Genomic DNA, 26361 nt, shown 5'->3' on the forward strand with positions numbered 1-26361 from the left:
GAAGATTTTGACTCTCTGTCACATATTTTCCTGGAATGTCAGGAAATTGGCGCTCTTTGCGGCCTCATCAACCGTATAGGATCCGGGCTCCTGAAGCCAGATGTGTCAGCTCCGTCATGGTGGTTTGTTGTGCTACCGCCCCACAGCTGTCCCAAGTTTTTATCCCGACAATGTGAAAATATCTTTCTTTATATAATTTGTGCTGCAAAAATCCCCATTCGTATCATTCGTCGCAATAAACGGGATGGTCACGGTCCCACATATACGCTTGGGAATTTCAAAAACAGTGTGACCAGCAGAATTAAATCAGAATATACATATTATAAACTTATTGACCAATTACAACAGTCTGAACTGACGTGGGCGTGTGGTGGCGCTCTTTTTTAATTAGACAATGGATCGGATTACTAGTACATGTACTACAATTCAGTTGGTAAATGCTGTTGAGTTTATGTTCACGAAATAAGTCCTGAGTATGACGTTAAAACTGCACCCGGAGTTTTTGTAATTAGGAGAATGAGGTCAACCTTAACTTGGGCAAGGTGTAGTACCTGTCAGCCTTGGATGCCAACTTCCCACATAATACATTTGGTTGACGTTAGTAAAGGCACACGGTCGTAACACTCCTGCACGAACAGATTATAGCATAGGTGGACAATATTTCATGTAAATATGTATATATATGTTTCAGTTGTTGTTAGCAGTTGGCAGGGGGGTCGTAACCTCTTGTAGTGAGAACCAGTGTTACTGGCCTGCCAACGGTGTGCTAAGGTTTTTATAGTAACAGTTACCAGTCACATCTGTTAATGTAATTTCGTTTTACTTACCCGTAAATTAAAAACCACTATAATTATAGCTGTGAATATTTGTATAATACGGGCGTAATGGCATTGTTAATATTTTGGAAACTGCGTACCGCCGATCCAGCGTTTTATCAAAGTTGCGTAGTCGCGATGTTATGAATAATTGTTATGTTTGTTTTTTTAATCTACATTTTATAATTTTAGTTAATGTTTGACAGTCTGCTGAAGTGTGTCAGTAAAATATGAACGACATTTTAGTAAATATGAAAATTATTGATCTTGCTCTCAGTTAAACACTACTGATATATATCGCTAGATCGCATTCATTTTTGACACACAAACAAACAAATTATCTATGCAAACAGTTTCTAGTTGTCTGTTATTTTATATATGTAAGTATAACGAAATTGTACATCTCATAATGTTTTGAAAGCGACAAATGTGGCCATGGAAACAGTAGTATTACGTGACTTAAAGAAAGTCGCCGACAGGTGTTTGAACTTCTGACCTACATTAAGCAGAATCGCATAGTTCCGTTTTGGAGTCAAAGTGCGAGATTTTATTTCAGTCCGATCCACTAAAGTTCGATTTTAATTTGGAAATTTATTTCCGTTTTAATTTGCATATTGCGTGGAGCTCCGCTGGTTTGAATTTTGATAACCTCCTTTATGCTAACAACATTTCTATACATCGAGCAATACTGGTTATCAATGAAACAAAATATCGCAACAATGTATCTGTAAGAAACTGTGTTATTCGCAAGTAATCTCTGAATTTATTCAGTTTTTTTTTAGTTTGTCAACTGACCGAGTATTTTAACTACCCTATTTCCGAGTAATGGAAACGGATATGGATGACGTTGTCATTAGCGGTGTAGGATGCAGGTTGCCAGAATCTGATAACTTGGAGGAATTCTGGCAACATCTCATCAACAAAGATGACATGGTAACAGAAGATAACAGAAGATGGGAACCAGGTAAGTACATTTTCATCAGTCGTAAATATTCATGAAAGAAAGTTACTAACACCAGGAACCGAAATGAACTGATCATAAAATGTCCATTGCAATGTTACAATGAACATAGTTGGCAATCCTTGTTATGACTTTGCTTTTCAACTGTTGGAATGTAAAACATTCATTTGTTTCATTATAAACGATTTTTACTGCATTCTCGTTAAGTGGATGGAAAGGGGCTCAACGCAGAGAAACATTGCCTACGATGCAAAGAGCACAGCTGCAACGTGATTCCGATATACCCATGGCAATGCCAAGTTCAAAGTTATAATTTTATGATGGACCAGCCATAGTCATAATGGAATTTTGAATTTAGGTAACGCGAATAAAATGAAAAAAATAAGCTAGCGTTGTTTGTTTTAGCTTTATCTTCAACCGTTTGGAACTAAAACACGCATATCGAACATCCCACGATTTTTCCTGTTGTTTTTACCACACAGCACCCTTGTTGTATTGTTATATTTAGGAGCGCCAGCTTTTCATTATTAAAACTGCTGAAGTCATGACAAACAACACCAAAGATGTTCAAAGAAATATTGAAAATGTTGAAAGGAAAACTATGATCAGTTTAGGTCGGGGTTCGCTGTAAATAATATGAAGTTTAACGGTAATGAGTGATGATTTCTGTGTCACATTTAAGGTCTCCATGGCTTACCAAGGAAAAGTGGCAAAATTAAAGATCTAAGTAGATTTGATGCTTCCTTCTTTGGTGTTCATCCAAAACAAGCAAACACTATGGATCCGCAGCTAAGAATATTCATGGAGTTAACTTATGAAGCAATAGTAGATGCAGGTATGTTTACTGCCTTCACAGACAAGCAACCATATTCATTTGTTTTTTGGACGTAATACATTTGATTCTTAATGACAAAGTTTATTTTTATTTGTGTCAGGTATTGACCCCCAAATAATGAGAGGCACCAATACTGGTGTATTTGTTGGTGCTAACGGCTCGGAGACATTTGAAGCACTCGCCGGTGACGCCGATACATTACTTGGTTACAGCATGACTGGTTGTTGTCCCGCTATGTTTGCTAATAGAATATCCTATTTCTTTGACTTCAAGGGTGAGTATCAAATCTTATTATTTAAATCAATACATATTTCTGATAACAAAGATATCACATTTGTATCACAGGATGTAAACGTTTTTCTTTAGGATAACAAATATTATTGTCAAATGACTCGCATGCAAATTTAATTCAAATGTAGAATATGCCCTTGATCAGAATTTAACAAGCAGCACACAGACGTTATTGTAGCATACTCGTTCATTTAATATATTTTGTGAGAATGAGCGGAATAGCTGCAAGGGATTTTATATTTCTGAAAATAGATTGTTTCTTTGACTCTAACCTAACATATTTCATGCTAATTTCTGGAAAAAATTATGTGTTGATTCATTGCATTCATTCAATTTTCATCATATGAGAGCGGGTGACGCAAGTGTACACATCCCTGCTACCATCAAAGTACATTACACGCAATGGCGGTAGAAAACAAGTCATCTTGCTCGGCGACTATTTGTGAATAAAGTGTGTTAGTCAATATTTTAATCCATGCAGGGCCAAGTTATCTGCTAAATACAGCCTGCTCATCCAGTTTACTTGCAATGGAACATGCATTGAGAGCTATCCGCAGTGGTCAGTGTGATGCCGCCATTGTAGCTGGTCTTAATATAAATGTCAAACCCAATACATCAGTGCAGTTTATGAAGCTTGGTATGCTGTCCCCCGAGGGACAGTGCAAGTCATTTGATATACAAGGTAAGTGTTGTACAATACAATACTAAAACAAAACATTTTTTTGTTAGTGAACGCACTACTACCCATAATGCACCACTCTCGAACAGCTACTGAAAAAAAAGAACGTCTCGTTAACTTGAAACACGAACACTCTTGTCTTGCTACGCGTTATGTGTTTTATTTTTTCAATTAGAGAAAAAGAATGGCAATAAAAATGCGATATTTCAGACGTCAAGATAACACGTTTCCTGAAAATCAAACCTGTACACACCTGATGACATTGGCATTGATGCTCGAAATAATATTATTTTTGAATATCCCACATGGCAGCATTGACTATGCCAATCAGCTCACCTCTGGTCATTCTTCCCCTAGACCAAGAAAATGCATTTTATAGAATATATCATAGATTTCTCTTCAACGCGCTTTATGCATTTGGTTTTGGTGACTGTTTCACATTCGCCTCATTTATGCCCACGCCCAGTCTCTGATTTGCGTTACTTGCGCCCCACACAGTGGCTCGGGCTATACGGCTATACGGAAATATCCACTGCCCCCTACGTTATAGCCAATGAATCTCCATAACATCAGAATGATAAAAAATATTGGTCATAGCATACAGCAATAAACTTATACTTAGTACTGCTGATATGTGCAAGTAATAATTTAGATATTAGAAAAAATCCTAATGTATGCAATTTAGGTAAAAAAAGTATTACATATTTTTTAAATCTAATGACTAATTTTCGAGATACCATTATGTAAATTTGGTTAATAATATGCACGGCACAAAGAACTAACCAGATTCACGCACCATTACTAGGGTAATCCATTTATTTTGCTTGGCATATAGATGTACAAATATGGTAAGTCAATAGTCAATTGTGAAATGACCCAACTTTAGTCTGTAAATAAAGATGACATGTTTACGATTTTACTTCAGGTAATGGCTATTGTAGATCTGAAGGTTGTGTTGCAATCCTAATGATGAGGTCCTCTAATGCTAAGAGAGTATATTCAACTGTTATCCACGGTGGAACTAACAGTGACGGCTATAAAGAACAAGGTGGGTTTGTATACATTCAATATGTATGTGTTCACCTGTTTTAAATTGCAACCAAATACAACCCAGATTAATAAACTGTAGCCACTGACATCTGAGCAATGACAATTTAACTGACAATTGATCATATGACAAAATCACTCTTTAATAACGCAGTTGTGTATAACACAAACTGATATAGTATGGTTCTTTCAATATATGCCTGCCATGGTAACATCAACATGACTATTAGAAGAATGCATTACTTTTTTCAGGTGTTACGTTTCCGTCTGGAATTGAACAGAAAAAACTCATACACAGAGTTTACAAAGAAGCAGGCATTGATCCCAAAGATGTTGTTTACGTTGAAGCTCATGGAACGGGTACAAAGGTCGGTGACCCACAAGAAATCAATGCTATTGTTGATGTCTTTGGTAAAAATAGAAACAAAGACAACCCTCTACTTGTTGGTTCTGTTAAATCAAACATGGGTCACCCGGAACCCACTGCTGGGGTTGCTGCTGTTGCCAAAATAATTCTAGCCATGGAAAAAGGAATCATTCCACCAAATCTGCATTTCCATGATGCCAGTCTTGATATTCCGGGACTTCATGATGGTAGACTCAAAGTAGTGGATGAAGCTATGGAATTACCAGATGGTTTAGTTGGGATTAATTCATTCGGTTTTGGTGGTTCCAATGTTCATATGATTCTTAAACCACACAGCAAAAGATCTTTACACATTCCAAAAAGCGATGTTAGACTCCTCCACTGTTGTGCCCGAACTCAGGAGGGTTTGGATAAATTGCTATCCCAAGTTGAGGAGTATGAGAAAATGCCAGATTTTGTATCTTTGATGAATAATGTTTGCAACCAATCAGCAACTGGATTTCCATATAGGGGATACAAGATTGTAAACAGTGAGAATAAAATACAAGAAACCCAGCAGATAATAAACTATGAGACTAGACCGATATGGTAAGATAAATTTAGTGTATTATGAACACGCAACAGAGGATTCAGCTATCGACCCTAAAAGACGATTTTAACTTGTGTGTAATGGACACGAATATATAGTGACTTGAAGTAATATATATATTATATATGGACATATAAATACAAAATATACTAAGCCATATATGAATATTCTGTTAGGAGTTATCAAAACGTTCGGTTTAGACTTCTAGAAATGGCCGCTAATTCCCATTACGTAAGGGTATGATAGCGATGTTATACCATTTTGAGAGATTAACTGAAGCCCTGTTGCGGTTTTAGAATTTTCCCAGCTATGTGAATCATGTAAGCTTTTTCTATAATGGACAATACACTGATGAAACACTAGTTTAGTTTTGACGCTTGTTTTGTAAAACTAGTCGTTCTGTTCTCCTGCACTCCCAGTGGTCAGATGAGCAATGTAAAAGCTCTTTTGTTCTCAGATAGATGCATTCTGATGTAGGACATGGCTCTCGTGTTACTGTAAGGTTGATTTAATATTCGAAAAGCAGGATTTAACATATCTCTGATTTTCATTCCCTTTGTAGGAATGTAAGAAAAGATGGCCAGAGGGAATTACCGAAATTTACTTTCCATTTTTATTCAGTCATATTACTGGAAGTGTTGTTCTTGGCATTTCCATTGGAGTTGAAATATTATTAATACATTTTATATATTAATATATTAGGTACATATTTTCTGGCATGGGTACGCAGTGGCAAGGCATGGGTAAAGACTTGATGAAACTAAACACTTTTAAGAAATCCATCTTGAAATGTACAGAGGCATTAAAAGACACAGACATCAATGTGTACGACACGATAATGGACAGTGATGAAAATACCTATGAAAACGTGATCAAGTCATTTGTAGGACTTGTATCGATTCAGGTAAGAAATTTTTATTATACATAATACAAATAGTAATTGATCTATTTACTTGTACCTGAAAAATGTGCCTTGTACAGTAAACTATACTGCATGCCCTACAATTTGTATTATTCCATTTAGTTAAAATAATTAGAAATAGAAATATTTTACTTTTGTAAGAGTGCTATTCCATTTTAAGTACTCTGTCGAACAAATGAAATGTACCATTTATATCTTGTTTGGTGATGTGACTAAATTGTATGTGCTGTTTGGTACACTTTTAAACCCCTAGTTATAAAGCTTAAATTACATCCATTATAAATGATTTGTTTGCAGTTTTCATAGTTGAAACTCACAGCCATAATTCGTGCTTATACTCCATTGAAGTGTTTTTTTCAATCAAAGTGACATGAGCATTTGTTACTTTGTTCAGATTGGTTTGGTAGACCTCTTAAAGTCCATGGGTGTGGAACCTGATGGTATTATTGGACATTCAGTTGGTGAGTTAGGTTGTGGTTATGCTGATGGCTGCCTTACAGCTGAAGAGACTGTTCTTGCTGCTTACTGGAGAGGCAAGTGTGTGATTGATGCTGAACTACCTGCTGGTGGCATGGCTGCTGTTGGTAAGTTATCTGTGTGGGCCTTTTGTTTCAGAGTGGGACAAAATACCCATGTGTGTTTTTTTGTCTTTGTCGTTGGAATAATTGTTAAGGTAAGGTTCAGGGTGGATAGCAAGAGCCGAACTGGTGTACTCTATATCAGATGACTTTATCAAAACTCCTCCCGGGGTGTGTCAAAGCACCCACTTATAAACACAAGTTTGACATTCCTTGTAATTTTGGCGGAAAGTGACTTTGGCCTTGTACATGATTGGGTACAAGGGAAACGAGCTGATTGGTAAATAACTATTAATTTGGTTTGGCTAAACGTATTATGATTGGCTAAATTATTTGCAGACAGAATCCTAAATAGACATCAAGCTCGACTAGTCATATTTCCGGTAACCGTTGATAAGCTATACATGTGTTTTTATTATTCTATTTTAGTTGTGACTCTTTTAACTTGTCGTGGAACATATAATGCATGTATTTGTTTTTTAGGTTTGTCATGGGAAGAAGCTAAATTGATGTGTCCCGATGACGTGGTTGCTGCATGTCATAATGCAGAAGACACTATCACAATATCAGGACCAAAAGCTAAAGTTGCTGACTTTGTTAGTGATCTGAAACAGCGAGGCATATTTGCTAAAGAAGTAAACAGTTCCAATGTTGCCTTCCACTCCTACTACATGGCCCAGATTGCACCAAATCTGAAAAATGCTTTAACAAAGGTAATAATAATTCCAGACGTGAATGTGAATCTCAATCAAAGAGCAGTTGTCGTTGCAATCAAGATACAACCCATATCGAACACGGATGTCATGTTATGTCCTAACTATACTATAAGGTCCACAGGTACACGTATTTAATTGGGCCTGGTTTATGACTTTATTAATCATTACCTTGCCTTAAATGCCATGACAGTATGATTGCCACACAGCATTGTTACATTCAGTTCTTCATGTTGTGAATTTGTATATTTTATTGCAGATTATCAAATACCCTCGTCGGAGATCACCACGATGGATCAGTTCCTCCATTTTGCAAGACAACTGGAACACCAAACTAGCCATGTATAGCTCAGCTGACTACCATGTAAATAATCTGGTCAATCCTGTGCTATTTCAAGAAGCCTTGTCTCATGTACCATATAATGCTATCACAATTGAAGTCTCTCCTCATTGCCTGCTGCAAGCCATTCTGAAACGCTCTCTCAGTTCAAACTGTGCCTTTATTGGACTAATGAAACGCAACTGTCCAAACAATCTTGAATTCTTCTTGTCTAACACTGGGAAATGTTACCTCAATGGAATGACATTAAACATCAACAAACTATTCCCAGACGTACAGTATCCAGTAATGAGAAATACGCCATCCATCGCTCCATTGATCCATTGGGATCACACACAGCAATGGTATGTCCCTAAAGCCAAAGATTTCTCCACGGGAAGTGGGCAGAGTAATGCAGTGGTCTCGTATATTATTGGCAAGTATCTATATATATTATTATGAGACAAAGTCATGTAATATATAGTCAATATCTGAAAGCTTAGAAAGTCATGGAACATATTTATGTTTTTACATTGATCTATGCTATAATTATTTCTTATTTTTTCTTGACAGTTTGCTCAGTGTCACGAGATGGAAAAGTCAATTATTATTAATATTACTTTTTCATTGTCAATTTTCATGCACTACTAGACTCTCGGTATTACGTGAACTGTTTGATTTTGAAATCATATTTAAAATCAAATTCGTATTCCCTTTTTATAGCTCAATGTTGAAATACCGATTTGAATAGAAGAATATTGCGTTGATAACCTTAGTTCATGAAAATTGACTGTCATCAAATATTTATAGCACAATACTAAGCGTGGAAATACCCCCACAATACAAAAGCAGCACAGGGCACATCACTCACTAACCCTTAACCACCGATTTCATCTTTCTGAGAGTTGATGCGCATTTGCAATTTTTTTAGAAATATTTCTTTTTTTGCGATATATGCTCAAACTAAACTTTCAGTTATCATGATTATATGATATTGCACCATGCGAGAAACTCGTATCGCAGCTATACAAACAGTACTATTGAACAATTGGTTTTCTCCAAGCATTCACATGCAGACGATGCGTGCATATTTCCACGTTTAGTGAGATAAACATAATATACTTTCCTTTCTATTAGATGTATCACCATCATCAGAAGACCATTATCTGCGTGATCACTGCATTGATGGCAGAGTGTTATACCCAGCCACGGGATACCTTCTTCTTGCATGGAAAACTCTGGCTAAAATACGTGGGTTACCATACCAACAAATTCCGGTGGTCTTTGAAGATGTCACCATACATAGAGCTACAGTTTTGCCAAGTCAAGGTAAGTTTATAATTCAAAGTTCAAAGGTGAGTTTTATGTTGACATCTTTTTATGATGGTATTATTAAAAAGCCTTGGGCTGTGTTTTATGTCATTTTTTCTATATATGTAATACTTACACTGTGGTACTAAATAAATATATATGGAGTAAAATGCTAAGATGTTTACAATTTGCAAATATTAATTTTAAACAAGATGCATATTTGCTTATATAATCCTAGATATATATGCCATGTGATATGACACGTGTTTACTCATAATTGAACTGCAAATGTAAACTTGGAGCAGTATGGAGCTTTTCAGTTTAAGGAATGGAAGAGTGTTACAGCCTGGTTGCCTATCTTTAAGATATATGCCATGATAACTGATTTAAACCACATTTGTTCATCTTTATAAATATTCGTGTATTTACTAGATGGATTATATTGTAACTCATAATGTAATGTTTTGCTTGTCAAATTGATATAAGCTGATATCTGAAAGTAAATAAGAAAACCATTATGTCTAGATTAACGCTCCTTAGCCAGATGCTGGTAAGTAACAAGTCACGATCTCAACAGTTACGCAATGTTTAAATTATAGGGAATGTGACTCTAGAAGTGTGTCTAGCACCAACTACAGGACTATTTGAAGTTTCTGAAAGTCATCAGTTACGTGCATCTGGCAAAGTAGAAATCCCTGATGAACCATTGCAACTCCTTGATGTTTTGGAGGACGAAGAAGGAAGTACAGTAGACACTGAATTATTGGAGCTACCTGGAAGTGATGTATATAAAGAACTCAGACTCCGAGGATATGATTATGGAGCAACTTTCCAAGGAATAGTCCGAGCTGGCAATTCTGGTAAGCACATCTGCTTCATATATTTGCTATTTGTTTGAAAGAAGACCCCAGTATCCAATTAACCAGCTAACTAATTAAGTATTACATCTATAAGTGTAAATAAGTGTAAGTGTTGTAAGTGTTGTTTTAAGAGAAAAGTTCTGCAAGGGATATAAATACACCACGTGGGTTGAACATGCATATATGTCCAAGCCTTTTTGACCATTATCATTAACCATAACTGTCAATTTGATACAAATTACTATGCAGTAGTACTTGCCCCAATTTATCAAACAAATTTCCATTCATATTATCCTTACACACGTTAATCTACAAGGGAGAGTCATTTGTAAAGTGTTAAGACAAACTTTACATTATGTTTCTTGGTCACATGTCTGTTTCCAATTACCTTAAATTCCTGTACATGTTGATTACTTGCAATGGTCACAGGCAACCATGGATGGCTTACATGGAATGGTAACTGGATATCGTTTACTGACACAATGTTACAAATGCAGATGTTACGACGGCCTGGCAGGAGCCTTAGATTACCAACAAGAATTAGATCAATCCGAATAGATCCTGTTGAACATCTCAAGAGGGTGACCTGCGAGCAGGGTGGAAAAACTGGTAGGTCAATCTTTTGTACTGTTCACTAGAAAGTATTTTAAAAGGTGTATGCAAGTCCCAGGAACAGTACCGTAGTACTACAATTCTCCATACAATCAGCGTGTCTCTTGGCAATTGTAATCCAATGACATACCAGTGATATATACACCAGTGATATACTGGACTAGAATCTTTGTTCTAGTCTTTCATAGCATGACTTAACTTGACTCAGTATTGCCCAGGTAGCTAACATATAAAAATGGAGTAAGATACTGTGTATGTCAGTTGTCATGCATGTCTTTTCAAAGTTTGTCTCATTTCATTTACAGAGGTGAAGTTTACTGTTGGTACATACACTGATAGATGCATTGCTGGTGGTATAGAGATATGTGGTCTACATGCTACTGTGGCCCCTGTGCGTCAACTACAGCAAACTCCGACACACTTTGGGCGTTATATATTCGTACCATATGATGAACGAATTGTGGGCGATGATCTGAAATTGGTGAATTACCAACAGGTCTGTGAAAAGTACGCCCTAGATCTGTTATGTCATTTCAAGGAAACGTGTCAATATCAACAGAAGATGTTAAACAGTACAAAGTTAAGAATGGTAGTCAATGACGATGTAAAGAAATACATGAATGATCCAGAGTGTGGTCTGATCAAAATCATTCATGCAATCTACAATCTGGAGGTGAGTGCATCATTCACTAAAGACGTACAGAGTGTATTGAGTCTCAACTCTGATCTGATGCAGAATGATAAGTTACTGAGCGTTCTAACTAGTGGAAGATATCTAAAATATTGTCTTGATGTGGTGATGGAGAACACACCAAGTATGAAAATGAAGATTGTGGAAGTTGGAGTTGGAGTTAGGGGAAGTGGCTTGTACAGCAAAGTGATTCCAATATTGAATTCTTCACAACCAATGCTACAGCTAAAATATATCTTAAGTGATCAAACTGGAGAGGTCATGTCATTGAAAGGGGAGGAGTTTGCTGTCACAATGACAAAATGGGATCTTTCTGAATCACCACCTGGTGATGTCAATTCATTAGATCTTGTTATTGCAGAGGGCCTTGCCAGAGTGTCAAACATTCCCTCAGCTCTGAGTAACATATCATCGGCTTTGATAGAAGGTGGGTTTCTGCTGCTACATGAAAGAACCATAAACTTCACAGTACCTGCAGTCTTCGAGTTAATATCACAAGATATGTCTAATGACACTTACTTGGAGAAACAGTATGAAATGTTTCTCAGTGAAGACCAATGGGCGACAGTTTTAGAGTCAGCCAACTTTGAAATTGTTTCTCAAAAGTCTGATGGTTTGCAGTCAACACTGTTTCTGTGTCGAAAACGTGTTTCATTTAATGAGAAGTCCTTCATTTTGTCAGTGAATGGTGCTAACTTTGAATGGGTAGATAGTTTGAACAAGGCAATCTCAAATTATCAAAGGAAGCCTATGAAAGAGAAAATCTGGTTGCTGGTGAATGGTGCAGTGGATTCTGGCATTGTTGGTATGTTGAACTGTTTAAAGCTGGAACCAGATGGAGATAGATTTAGGTAAATATATTTGATTTGATCTGTACGCTATTTATTTTTCGACATGACCTCTGATTGTTCGGGGATATAAATATTTGTTTTCCTTACTAGTGCAACAAAACATTTGTTAACAATTCAAGTGTGTATTAATTTTTTTATTGAAAGTTAAGTTTACAAAAAAAAACTACATCTAAACACGTTATTATTTCATTTGAGACAGAATTATATGGATGAAACCGAAACCGAAAACAAATAATATGTAATAAAAATAGCATTTGTTTATCTTTCATTATTGAATTACTTTATAACAAATGAAATCCACGACCATTAGTGCTTCACTATGTAGAACACCACTTGTCTTTTGCTGTAATTTTATAACCATAGCTATCTACTCATTCCTATGCATGTAACAATGCCTGACCTGTTCTAGCGATTGCTCCCGACTGTATATTGATTGTACTTGTAGACGACGTACATTATGTTTGCATAGTAAAACTTATCAACAAGTGAATATTCATGGCGTAGCACTAGATAATATATATTTGTGTATATCATTGATGTTGATTGATGTTGATTATGAGTTCGAACCAAATGTCCGGTGATTCCGGTGAATTGTGTATTTGCGGGTTTGTGCATCTGTGCTTATTTTATTAACCATCTCCATTATACATATCAACACAGAAATGTTTTAGGCTATAACATTATAAAATGAGTCGGATAGTGTTTTACAGAGTAACGCATAGATGGTATTGGTATACAAATGAACACATAGATGGCTAAAGTTTTAGATTTACAACATCAGCCATGTTATTTTATACAATGGAACGCACCGATGGTCGTGGCTATTATTGGTAATATTATAATGGAATTGCTAAAAAGAACAAATGTAAATGTACAGAACAAATCACACTCCCTATAAAGATGACATTTTAGAACCAGCTGTAGCTGAATGTGTTTCAAATCCCATTCATAAAATTGTCTCAAATGAAATATTAACGTGTTATTTATGCTTTCATCGTTGCTTAAATAATGTTTGTCATGTGTTACTACACAGTGTTGAATGTATACTCCACGAAAATTAGTGTAAACCCTGACAGTTGTGGCTTGTAATGTAATATAATTTATCACATCTTCACAGATGCATATTCAATGCTAGTCTGGAGAATGACGCCAAACTACTAGATCTGGAGAACAAAACATTGAAAAAAATAATGCAACAAGACTTAGTGATGAATATTTACCGTGATGGCGAATGGGGATCATTTCACAATGTGCCATTCAGCGCTTCCACTAAATCCAGCACTTTACTCACACCACACGCATATGTTAACATATTGACACGTGGTGATCTCAGTACACTGAAATGGATCGCATCACCTTTGAAATATGCAACCCCAGAATTCATTGGTCAGAGCAAGGAGATTTGTAATGTTTATTACGCATCTCTTAATTTCCGAGACATCATGTTGGCCACTGGTAAACTACCTCCTGATGCTCTACCAGGTAAAGTGAACAACTATAATCAATATGTGCACAATTAATATTATTTGTATGGGTACTTCATTTTTCTGCTGTGTGATCGAACTCGAGGTTCACAGTAATTGTACATTTCTTTATACATGTCAGTGTAATTTTCATCCACATCTCAATACAAACACAACAAACTCGCAATATTTAAATAATCCCTTCAATAATAAGCTTAATGTTTGCCATCCAGTGTAATGGAATATAAGTAAAGAAAAATTAAATATACATTGTATTTGATATGTGTAAATTATGAGTTATCTTAATCAATAGAAAGCACATCGTCCATATACAGAGATTTAAGTCGAAAACTAATCAGATCCGCATATTATCTGAGAGCACATTTGCACCCGATCTCATTCAAATCTGCCATTGTGTCTTTAGCAGTGAAACAGTCGTACATCTCCAAACACAAGAACATGACAATAACAAATTATCCACTATGTGCTTCTATGTTTACGAATGCATATTTTGTTTTGCACTTTTAGTTAATATTGCTTCTTACGATTGTGTATTGGGAATGGAATTCTCTGGTCGTAACAGTACAGGCCAGCGTGTGATGGGACTGGTACCTGCTAAAGGTCTAGCAACCACAGTGAGTGTTGATAAAAACTTCACCTGGGCTATACCGCAGTCATGGACTATGGAGGAGGCTGCCTCAGTTCCTGTTGTCTATGCGACCGTATACTATGCACTGATTGTCCGGGGGCAGCTGAGAAAGGGAGAAAGTGTTCTGATACATTGCGGTTCAGGTGGTGTTGGACAAGCTGCCATCTCTGTGGCCCTACATCAGGGGTGTCAAGTATTTACAACAGTTGGTAAGACTCTTTTTCTTAGACACTGACGTAACATGTTTCACTAGATGTATTATGAATGTTTATGATTTCAAGATTTATTTCCTCAGGTTCTCATGAAAAGAAAGATTACATAATGAAAAGATTCCCAGAAATGAATGATGAACATTTCGGTAATTCAAGGGATTCCACTTTTGAGCAGAAGATTCTGATAGCCACTAAGGGAAAGGGTAGGTTTATGCTAACCTATGTAACTCTGAAAAAGACATTTGACTCATTGAATAATGTATATAACATTAAGTAAGTAACAGAATACCACCGACTTAACCAAGATATTTAGCATGGTATATATTGCGTTTATTCTACTCATATCGCATGACAAAGTCGTGCCTATGGTATTATATTTTGAATGTCATCTGCTATTAGAGATGCACTTTCAATAGAGCAAATACAGTGATTGTAAAACAATCTTGTTTTGTGTGCTGTACACTTGTGTGCTTCTTTGTCTTGTAGGTGTTAACGTTGTTTTAAACTCCCTGGCTGAACAGAAGTTACAGGCGAGCACCAGGTTACTTGCGCGACACGGACGATTCCTGGAAATTGGCAAATATGACCTTTCCAATAATTCACCACTGGGTAAAATTAACAATGTATTATATTTGGGTCACTATTATTTACATGAATAATTGATTATTACTATGAGTGCGGATTTTTTTCTTCCACTCAATACGATTTTTACAAATTGTGTGTCCGTTTAAAGTTCTTGCCACTAAATATTAACGTTGTCGCATATATACAAGGTAGAATTTGGTACATCCAAAAAATATCAACACACAGTCTGCTCTCTGATTGGTCTGACTACTTACAATCTTGTAAGTAGCTTCACATTGACTCTGATTCAACTGTGTGTGTCCGATTCAAAGTGTCTCAGTCACATATACACTGAATGTATATTCTGTTTACTTTAGGTATGTCTCTGTTTTTGCGTAATGTAACATTCCATGGTATCTTGCTGGAGGCCCTGTTTGAAGTTGACAACCCGGACTGGCAGTCGGTTTTTGATTTAGTTTCTCAGGGAATAGAATCCGGAGCTGTACAACCACTGAAAACAACAGTATTTACACATGATAATGTTGAGGGCGCTTTTCGACTCATGGCACAGGGTAAACATATTGGTAAAGTGTTAATCCAGGTTGGTATTCGATTTATGCACGATTTGGAGTCATTCATGTTAATTTAAATGTGCTATATAGACATTGTTGGTCACAGACTGCTAAAATGTCTGATAATTGTTTTGTACAATGTTATTAATAGTAATTTAAATGTTTTAATATGTTGTATTTGTTCCGACTGTACTGTACTATCTCTATAACAAGGAGCTTAAGACCAAAAAAAAACAAATTTGTGTCAGTTTAATCGTTTTGTTTTGTAAGAGTTTTCGCACACCAACAGAATTAAAAATACAGAAACATGAATTATGGTAATTTTTTTAATAAGAAACACTGTAAACAGATGCGCTACTTACCACACCGAACAACAAAATGGCGTCTACATTGCAACACAACAAGTTAGTAATTCAATAATCGAATCATGATTATAGGTCAATACTACATGTAATACTTCACCAGTTTCTGTTTATATAATTATCTTCTCTCTGACGTTGTTTTAAAATATTCAATAATGTTTTCACAGGTTCGCAGTGAAGAATCTGGTTTTGTAACTATGCCCATCCCTGTACAAATCCCTGCAATATCACGTAGTGTGTGTCATCCCAAAAAAACTTACATTATAACCGGTGGTCTTGGAGGGTTTGGTTTAGAGTTGGCTAACTGGCTAGTTGAGAGAGGTAGGTGATTTTATTTGTTGAGAATATACATCAGGTTACAAATAAAAATATCTTTTCACATTATACTATTGAAACAAAGAAATGGAAAACATATTCCCTGTAAGATATCAAGTTTGATAAATATGAATGGTCAGGGTATGCCAGATATATGGCCCAGAAAGTATTCTTTAAAACAAAATGGCCGCCATCCTGAATCGAATGTGTACATATGTGCCACATGATCGCTCAAGAGCAACATTCAATAAAACAAAATGGCCACAAGTCTTATTAAGAGGTCAGTCATTCCTACCAAAATCTGCATGCATTTATTCTCTTTGAGTCCAGACATTTTAAACTAATTTTCTAGCTACCCCCATGAAAATAAAATGACGTACATCAAAACCATGTACCAAGTTTTGACAAAATCCGGTTATACGGACGCATAAACATCATTCTCGTTTTCAAATTGCGTCCGAATGAGGACTTATAAGCGAGTTAGTGGGAACGCTTGGCCAGAAAAATCCTCCCATCTACAATAATACAACTCAAATAAATAATTTCGTGTCATTCATATCAGAAAATAAAACTAGATGATTTGAGTCAGTATCAAACTAATTAGACTTTATTTAGTCATTCAGAAATATCAACTTATAATTGTAGGGGCACTTCACCTTGTTCTGACGTCTAGATCAGGTATTCGCAATGGCTATCAGAGTCGGCGTGTGAAACAATGGCGCGACCTTGGAGTCCAGGTCACAATCTCGACTGTAGACATAACTGAACAAGCTGGAGCTGAGAAACTAATAGAAGACTCCAGCCAAATTGCACCCGTTGGAGGGCTATTTCATCTTGCAATGGTAAATATTGTAAAATTGATGAAAATTTAATGCTATATAAAAATTCTAGTGTGTATATGTGTAGAAATGACAACAACACTTTTTTGTTTGATTAAGGTTTTAAAAGATGGCTTATTTGAAAACCAGACTCCTGAGACATTCCAATCAGTCTATGCTGCCAAGTATGTTGGTGCATGCAATCTGGACCAAGCTACTCGCAAGCTCTGTGCTGAAAGTATGGACTGGTTTGTTGTGTATTCTTCCATTGTGAGTGGACGTGGCAACGTCGGACAGACTAATTATGGATTTGCAAACTCCGCCATTGAAAGAGTATGTGAAAAGAGATATTATGAGGGATATCCAGGTTAGTGACAAATAAATCAATTGTTTTTACAAATTTTAACTTTTGAAGACCTAATATAATGAAGTATTATTTTGAATAGACACCACCAATATTGTTAATTTACAAAGTTCAAACGAATTAAAAGTATTAATTGTTATCGATCATACTAATGAAAAGTGCTGAACAGACAAAGTGTATAGATCAGATATTAAATACTGCAATATTAAATTTTCATCTTAGTCTGTGTTTTTCTCATCAGCATTGGCCATACAATGGGGTGCTATCGACGATGTTGGTATTGTGCCAGAAACAATGGGCTACAATATTTCAGTAGTTGGGGGTACAGTGCCTCAGAAAGTTGCCTCCTATCTGTCTACTCTAGATACTTTCCTTGCTCAACAACACCCAGTGGTGTCAAGCTATGTACTGCCAGATGCATCAAATTATGTCATGTCTGAAGAGGCGCCTACCAAACGTCGCACCTTGGTGGATTCCATTGCACATATTTTAGGTGTTGATGATCCATCCACTCTGAATTCTACTACAACTCTGGGTGATCTGGGACTGGACTCGTTGATGGGTGTTGAAATTCGGCAGACTTTGGAACGAGACTACAATATTGTCATGACTATGCATGACATCCGACAACTCTCAATGAATAAATTAAAATCGAGCTGCAAAGATAAATGATCAGTTTAATCATGTAAATACGAATATGTTAAGTTACTAAGGACCGAACTATTTGTCAACTACTCATACAATTATTCAATTTTACCACATATTATACTTTACTGCAATTAGGTCCACAACAATAGTGTTACTGTGTTACCACGGCCAGATTATACCAGAGTCACTAAAATTGACACTGGTAAATCATTCTAATCCATAACATGTGTACTTGTGCCTGGTACTTGTTGTCCATTTTTGGGAATTAATTGCTGATTGTGTGTATAACATGATTAACTCTGTTCAAAAGACTTTGATGCGAATGTGTTTACCACAGATTATTACCTCAATTCTAAAATCTTGGAGATGGTTGTCAAGGTGAAAAAAAAACAGAGTATGAATGCTTTTTTAAGTTGAATTTGGACACAATCTAAATGTTTTACATATTAATTTAATCTGTTCAACCAATAGTACACAATCACTCTATGCAGTACAAAACACTTACAGAATAGCATTTTATTACTATTCCTATCATTCCTATTTTATCTTTGCAGCTATGTTTTACCATTCCTATGATATATCGAGACTGTAACATTTCCTGTATTAAAATGTATGACCAAGCTAATAGTAATATAATTTATTCTGATTGTTTATAGTTTAGTTAAATCTGTTTTTAACGATAAGTACAAACATTAGTATTAAAAGTGTGTGTTATTTGTTTTAATTAATGTATTTCTAGTTTTAGTAAATTGATATTTTGCAGGAATTAGTGATGTTCTTGACCAGCTAACAATTTATTCAATAAAAAATAGTCGTAAAGTATCTATCGGAATTAGATATGCGCATGCTTGATGAGGACATGTGTCTACCTAATAGGGTAATTATATATGTGTTCATGTGTAGGTATTTAATTGCAAATCTGTAATAAATCTATAGGAATTATATATGTGTACTGGTAATGAATCGGATGACCAGCTAATAGATATGTGAAACACTATAAACAAAATAATCATTGACATCACCATTTATTTATGTTCTATTTTAGTCGTTTGTAATCATTATGTATTTTGTTTTTTTATACGATTAGACGAGAATTGAATATGTAGATACTAGACACACGCTTTCTATTTCGATCATAGTCCCCAGTGAGTTTGCGTCGTGTAGAACTGCGAGTGCCGCAATTCATGGTTTTAAGGAGAGGAAAAAAGCTTAAAACGGCGATCTAGCATCATCTTCACGACGCTCTTCGGGTTTATGTTGCGACATTGAATCCAGCTGTGAGTGATACTGATCGGTTCCATGAATCATAGCGGCCTGGTTCAGAAATCACCATGTGACTGCATGCATTTTGTACAGAATTAGCTACTGTAACAATTTCTCTAATGGTGAGTCAGAATTTTGAATTTATCTGGTGTATTGCTACAACAATTCCTGAATATTGGAAAGTCACTTTCAAACTCTGGGTGAATTTGCCAACATTCGGCTAAAGACTCGGAGTCACAAAAATACCTGATTGAATAATTGTTGATATTAATGACTTTTGTGACGTCGCACCCATGTGGGCGCCCCCATATGATTTACTGTTAGCGTTCTGGCAGCCGTTGGAAAACCGGGATCAAAACTGATATAAGGCTGTTAGTGAGAGAACGTTTACTTATTGTCCACACGTTTGGCGGACATTTAATTACTGTGTTTCCTAAAAGCTAGTGTTGAATTACTGGTGTTGTTAAGGTAGCGAGAAAAAACAATGATCAAAAGATCGAAATTTCAAAAAACGCTGTTCAAATTAGTGTTTTAAACGCTAACACAAATAATCTTATCTGCTGCTGGCGATTCTGATATAACAGATGATTAGCTTCCTATCGCGTGCTTATCTAACTTCTATTGTCAGCATTATTGACACTCAAGACATCGTCGGAGAAACATGGTCATAACCTTGCGACAATTTCGTTTAAACCGTTTTATTTTCCAAGTCAATATTCTATTTTACTGACACCACTTTACTAACGCACTTACGAGGAAAAGAAAGAAAGCAAAAACGCATGTGACAGACGAGGCAAAGAGAAACCTGCGACTCAGTGACGCGGGGTCATATTATGACCAACCTTACGAGTTGTTCTAACGGGACAATATAAGAATAAATTATTCACATCCAGGCACAAATTGTTTCAACTACAAATGTACTTCAACTGATGACGACACCGATACAAAGAAAGCAAGTACAGGAAATATGTGGCTCGTTGATATTAAAGAAATAATGTTTTCTATACTCGGCAGTGGCGCAAATCCATTCACACAGCTTTACGATTTGTCATATACAAAGTAATATAAATAAAAACGAAGTTGATTGCCAAGACTCGATACAGTTTGACCAGTTATACTCTTTGTTTAGAGTTCAAAGTAATAAACGTAGTCATTACAAATCGTACTTGCTAATGACGAAGATGAACGTAACATCGATATATTAGTCAAAAACGTTTTAATTGACAAACTGTAATCTTCATGCTAATTTTGCATAACAAACGATACTTATCCAGCATCTTGTATTTATTTCACCAATAATTCACGGTCAGTAATTAAAAAGGAATGGTTTTCATTTGATTTCTACGACGTCTAGATTGTTTCCCCGAATGTCGGCCATTTTGCTTCACCATGATTGTAGTTTTATTAGAACTCTTATCAGACAGAATTATCTTGTTTATAAACAGTAAGCGTGTACAGTGGGATAGTAATGCTTGTCAGAGAATTATCCCTCGCTGTGCGTTTACATAACAATGGAAGCCACGTCTCCTGAACATTTGGCCATTCTTTGGTCATTCTTTCTGTATGTTTATTATAATGCAGCAAATCTGAAGTTGTTATTATCCCAAACTGTTTAAGTTTTGATTCAGTGCGGTTGTGACCGGGTGATTTCGGGCTAGGACGTTCAAACTCGCATTTGTCGTTCAAAAGATAATGAGGGTATGAAATATGTCTGTGTTTTTAAATAAAATGCTTTGCCACAGAATAATAGTCCGTTAAAGATACCAAGTATGAAATAATTAAGGGACAAAAAAACAAAACAAACCAAAATCAAAAGAATAGGTCTTTTGATTATCGGGGACACATTTCAATGGACTCAATTGCGGACTATGCATGACGCAAGTGTGTCGCATACGACTTATTTACCACTCCCGTGTCACTGAGAATGTTCTAGAACCGTACTGTGTGTGGGTGGAATATTCTAGATTTTGTTTAGAAACTGGTTGAATAGGTAATAGAACACTGTAGGAGGCAATAGAAGGTAATGGAACATTCTAGAAATTTATAGTAAATTCCAGACTCATTATGTATGCTGATGTAATGGTCTATTTATAGACAGTGTGGGTATATATAGGGGAGTTGTTCAGCACTGAGATCAGATCGGAGATCTCGTTGAATTGTATTGGAGTTTAAGTATCTAGTTATTGGAGTAGTGGAGTTTTACCGCGTTATTGTACTTGATGTTTGCAGAGTATAATAATACCAGTACCAGTTGAAACCTCATCTGTTGGCTCCGTGTTCGTATTTTATCATCGCCGCCAGGGAAGTCTTTTTGTTACTGTTGCCATTTTGGTATTTGAACCATCACACCTGTACTATACCAATTACGGTAATATTACGTTGCGTGTGACAAAGTTTCAACCGGAAATAACGTCTCGTTTGGCTGGTGTCACTTACGCGTAGAGGTACCAGATTCGACCCAAATGAATACACATAAGTTCATTACAGATAGTACAGCTTTATTCTCCCAATCAATCAGCCGAGTTGACCCCTCGCTGTACAGTTCTCTCGTTCCCTCTCCCTCTTACAAAAGTTTACAAACTCCATATTAAAAGTGAAATCTCTAAGGCGTGGCAGTGTAACCTTGCGACCAGCCAATCGCAGCAGTCGTTGGCATGATCACGTGATTAACAGGGATGTGTCTAACGGTTAATGCCTTGCGAAGTCGCCACTACTAAATACCATAAGTAAACAATCTATTTATCAAATTCCTTTAATATATGTTTATAATCTCCACTCTAAACATGCAAATTGTTAATTCTAAGCAATAGTCAAACGACGTGTGAACCGAATGTGCGAACGTGAAGTCGCTATCATAACAGTGATCTCGCAATCGTAGATTTAGTCATGTTCGCTTTTTGTTGTTGCGTGGTTTATATTGAAACAAACATGTGCCGTTTGTGCGAAGTTGTCCTTCTATACTTAGGCTTTTTAATTATATACGCTAAATTACGGATCTGATTGAGATGACATACAGAGAATGCTTTATTCAAAAACGTTATCAAAGCATTTTCGCTACCTTAATTCATAGTGGTTGAGGCATGTTAATTTTAATGTTAATACATTAGTAGTTTAGCATTCTTTGAAAACCTTTCCACATAACTATGGTAGTACCCAGCTATACCAAGGAAGGTCTTCATCTCCTTATATCATTTGTTTGGCACTAGTCCTACGTAGTGGACTTCCGTACAAAAGAATTCGCATTTCGCCCTGCATTGACGATGAAGTTGTCCTCAATCTCCTTAAAAAATCACCACAACATGAAGATATACAACACATGTCTTGTTGATCGAATCACCCAAAAACAACCCCACGGGCATATGTTTACTCTCATAATGGCCAACAGGTGTGACGAATATTGTTTGCTCCCTGCTCATCAGTCAGGACCTGCCAAGAAGCACTTTTAAGTCAATAGTAAAAAACGATTTGGTCCCCTTTGTTGCATCAAGGCTGTCCTCTATCTGTAGCAAAGCATATGCATCTGGAATAGTGTTAGCATCAATCTTCATCACCTCCAATCTTCATCATTAATTAGCTTCGTCAATAACACTGTTTTTGCTGATGCATTATATAATTGGACTTGTGGACGTGATGTCTCACTATTGTATTCCAAAATGTCACCATGGGTCCAGACAGTACTGCACAACTCAAACTTGTTGTTGGTTCCACAGCAACAAAAATACTGATCTTTTTTGTGGCACAACCTAGCGTACACAGATCTAGGGCATTAGTACCAATAGTCAGTGCCACATTCACCAGTCCCAGTACATGTTTCTCAAGTATTCTGACAGACACTAGCCTAATATACACAAGGACATACGTCATCTCTAATATCTCACTCCTGTATTGAATATGCCAGCCATGCAGTATCTTTCAGTAGAAGCCCTCAACAATGGTTTTTACCTGACAGCCAGTGTCTAATGAACGACCTTCTCTCACTCTATTTATGTGATCTATTTCTACAGATGTACATATTCTACTATGCATTTTCTAACCTGTGTTTGTACCAACAGTGGCTTAGCATATGATGCACCTTGTACGCTGTCATAGTACTGTCATAGACTGCCTTTTTTCTTATCAGGTATAATTCTATATCTGCGTGCAAGTTTCTCAAAATATGGTTTTACAATTTGTCCTATCACTCTTCTTGTCCTGATCATTATCATTGCACCTCTTCCCCTCAGAATCACACATGACGTCACAATAGCCAACACGACAGTAGACTTGGATATTTCTCAGTTGATTGATATGTGACCAAGCTCTTTGTGATTGACGCATGCACCTAATATACGTTGTCTTATCCTCACTACATTTGTTTTCAGTGGATCTCTCATTCTCCATCGCCTTCTAGCTAATTGAGATTCAAGGGCTCCCACATGACAAGTAGTTGCTGTAACGGTAACATAACATTTTTGATTGCCTTAGTTACTTTTTGGTTGCTTCCGGTCGCTGCTCCCACATCAACCCGAACCTCGTCTGTGTCATTATATCCCTCAATTATTTACTTTTATTGCTGGAGTTAGATTTTCTCTTAAGATTCATATAAGCCCTTCCATGTACTTCCAGTTCTCCACTTCTCACAATTAGCATATAATTTAGCTTCTCTGAAAACCATGTCGTTCTACTTCTCTAACATGGAAGTTAGCCATTTTTCATCAGAAGGGAATTCTCAGATTGTGAGACATATTTTTATGATCTCATCCAGTGGTGTCTTTATATGTATCATTTATGGTTTCTAATAATAGCCACATTTAGCTATACTACATGACATAGATGCAAAACATCAACAAGTATGTTGCTGTGTGACGTTAGTGTAAACAAGCAATATTTATTGTAACTGGCTTAATCCAGCATAAAACATCAGTAAACAGTAAATTTCTTTGGTTTGTCATTACCCTAGACAAGTTAGTTAACTGTTAACTCGCTATACAAATTACAACACCCTGTCAACCTTATAAGTCAAACAATCTATTACAGTATAGCTCAGGACAGAATTTTGAAAACGAATATTATTGAATAAATTGAAAGATCATGAACATTGCAACACAATATTAACTCTAAGCCTAGTATTCTAATGACAAACTTGTAGTGCTAAAGCAGCACGTCAGTGACAAGAAATGCACTGCTACCAACAAACAATTTTGCTATTCAGTAATTGTCATGTGTTCACTCGTGTATTGTGGGCTGCTATGGCAACACCCTTCAAACAGCATTAATCAAATATGTTATGTTGCATAAATCATTCTATCAATAATAAAATGACAAATACAGACATAATCCACGAACTAAAATTTAGATGACCACAAATCAGAACAAGTGATAGCACATGTCAATTCAAAACTCTGTCATTTGAATAAATATTTCGTAAAATGCCTTGATATTAGCGTAGTGTTACACGAAGAATGTATAGGTCATAGGTCAATTCAAGAATGTACATGTGCAAGCGATATAAATTTGAAAACATTACAAATCATGAAATAGCCGCCAATTCGGCTGGTTTTTAATTATATCATTCAGCTGTGTGGTTAGTTTGTAGAGGAACGTTTAAGGTAAAGCACAATCGGGCGTGGTTAGTACTTGCATGGGAGACTCCCGGAGTAAACAAGCTGTTGGATTTTTGTTTGTTTCACCACACAAATGGAAAAGTTATGAAGCAACGTCCTGCATTATTTTCACTGTCATTTATAGTAGAGTATCGTGGATTTTTTGTATTTTTTTCAATTAATGGATTTTTTTTTAAAAATTTGTAATTTTGGGAAAAAAACGAATTTTGATGCTGTCTGATCGTAGTGGGATTTAAACTGTTAACGCACCGAGCAAAGTTGTTCAAAGTGATAGCAAATTTGTGCAAAGTGATTGCAAATTTGGTAGATGTATTTGTATATATGAGCTAAGTTGTTGCCATGTAGAACCCCGCAGTTGTATAGTCGACACATTTAATAAAAGCCAGTTCAAAGCAGCCTATACTAGCATATGTTCATATGAGCTGACTGAAAAATGTTAGAAAACAGCGTGCAAAATTGGAAAATGCGATTGAAATGTTGGCGGAGTTACTTGTATATTTAACCTAGGTCATTATCATACAACCCCGCAGTTAAATTTTGAAAATACTAAGTAAATGTCTCAAAATGCCTTATATGTAAGCAGATTATCACAACAGCGAACGGAAAAATCGGCGACAAACTGCTCACAAAGTTGTGGACAGCGATTGCAAAGTTAGTAGATTCATTTCGGATCGTTACCTGTGATGTTATATTAACAGGACCCATAGTTAAAAGTGCGAAAATGTGAATAAATATTTTGTAAAATGCCTTGATATTAGCGTAGTGTTACTCGAATCATGTATAGGTCATAGGTCAATTCAAGAATGTACTTGTGCAAGCGATATAAATTTTAAAACATTACAAATCATGAAATTTTTTAAAAGTTTTTTAAATATCTCATTCGGCTGTGTGGTTAGTTGGTCGACGAACGTTTAAGGTAAAGCACAATCGGGCGTGGTTAGTACTTGCATGGGAGACTCCCTGAGTAAACAAGCTGTTGGATTTTTATTTGTTTCATCACACATATTGAAAAGTTATGAAGCAACGTTCCTGCATTCTTTCTTACTGTGGTGTCAATCATTTATAGTAGAGTATCGTGGATTTTTTG

At 36.2% G+C, this 26361-nt stretch overlaps 1 protein-coding gene across 1 annotated transcript; it reads left to right on the plus strand.

Annotated features, from left to right (window-relative positions):
• The first annotated feature begins 1652 nt into the window (after positions 1-1652).
• LOC100376755 (fatty acid synthase-like) lies at positions 1653-19350 on the plus strand. The gene is made up of 23 exons (XM_085502977.1): positions 1653-1779; positions 2459-2611; positions 2712-2885; positions 3384-3584; positions 4507-4629; positions 4881-5583; positions 6287-6488; positions 6901-7090; positions 7568-7797; positions 8057-8552; positions 9254-9445; positions 10027-10287; positions 10717-10896; positions 11205-12441; positions 13559-13923; positions 14433-14762; positions 14849-14968; positions 15252-15374; positions 15707-15930; positions 16431-16584; positions 17224-17420; positions 17517-17763; positions 18002-19350. The coding sequence occupies exons 1-23, from the start codon at positions 1653-1655 to the stop codon at positions 18430-18432; spliced, it is 6660 nt and encodes a 2219-aa protein (XP_085359103.1). The 3' UTR covers positions 18433-19350.
• The last annotated feature ends 7011 nt before the right edge of the window (positions 19351-26361 follow it).

The sequence above is a fragment of the Saccoglossus kowalevskii genome, chromosome 8 (assembly GCF_978046115.1).
Source record: "Saccoglossus kowalevskii chromosome 8, keSacKowa6.1, whole genome shotgun sequence".
In the NCBI taxonomy this organism is placed as follows: Eukaryota; Metazoa; Hemichordata; class Enteropneusta; family Harrimaniidae; genus Saccoglossus; species Saccoglossus kowalevskii.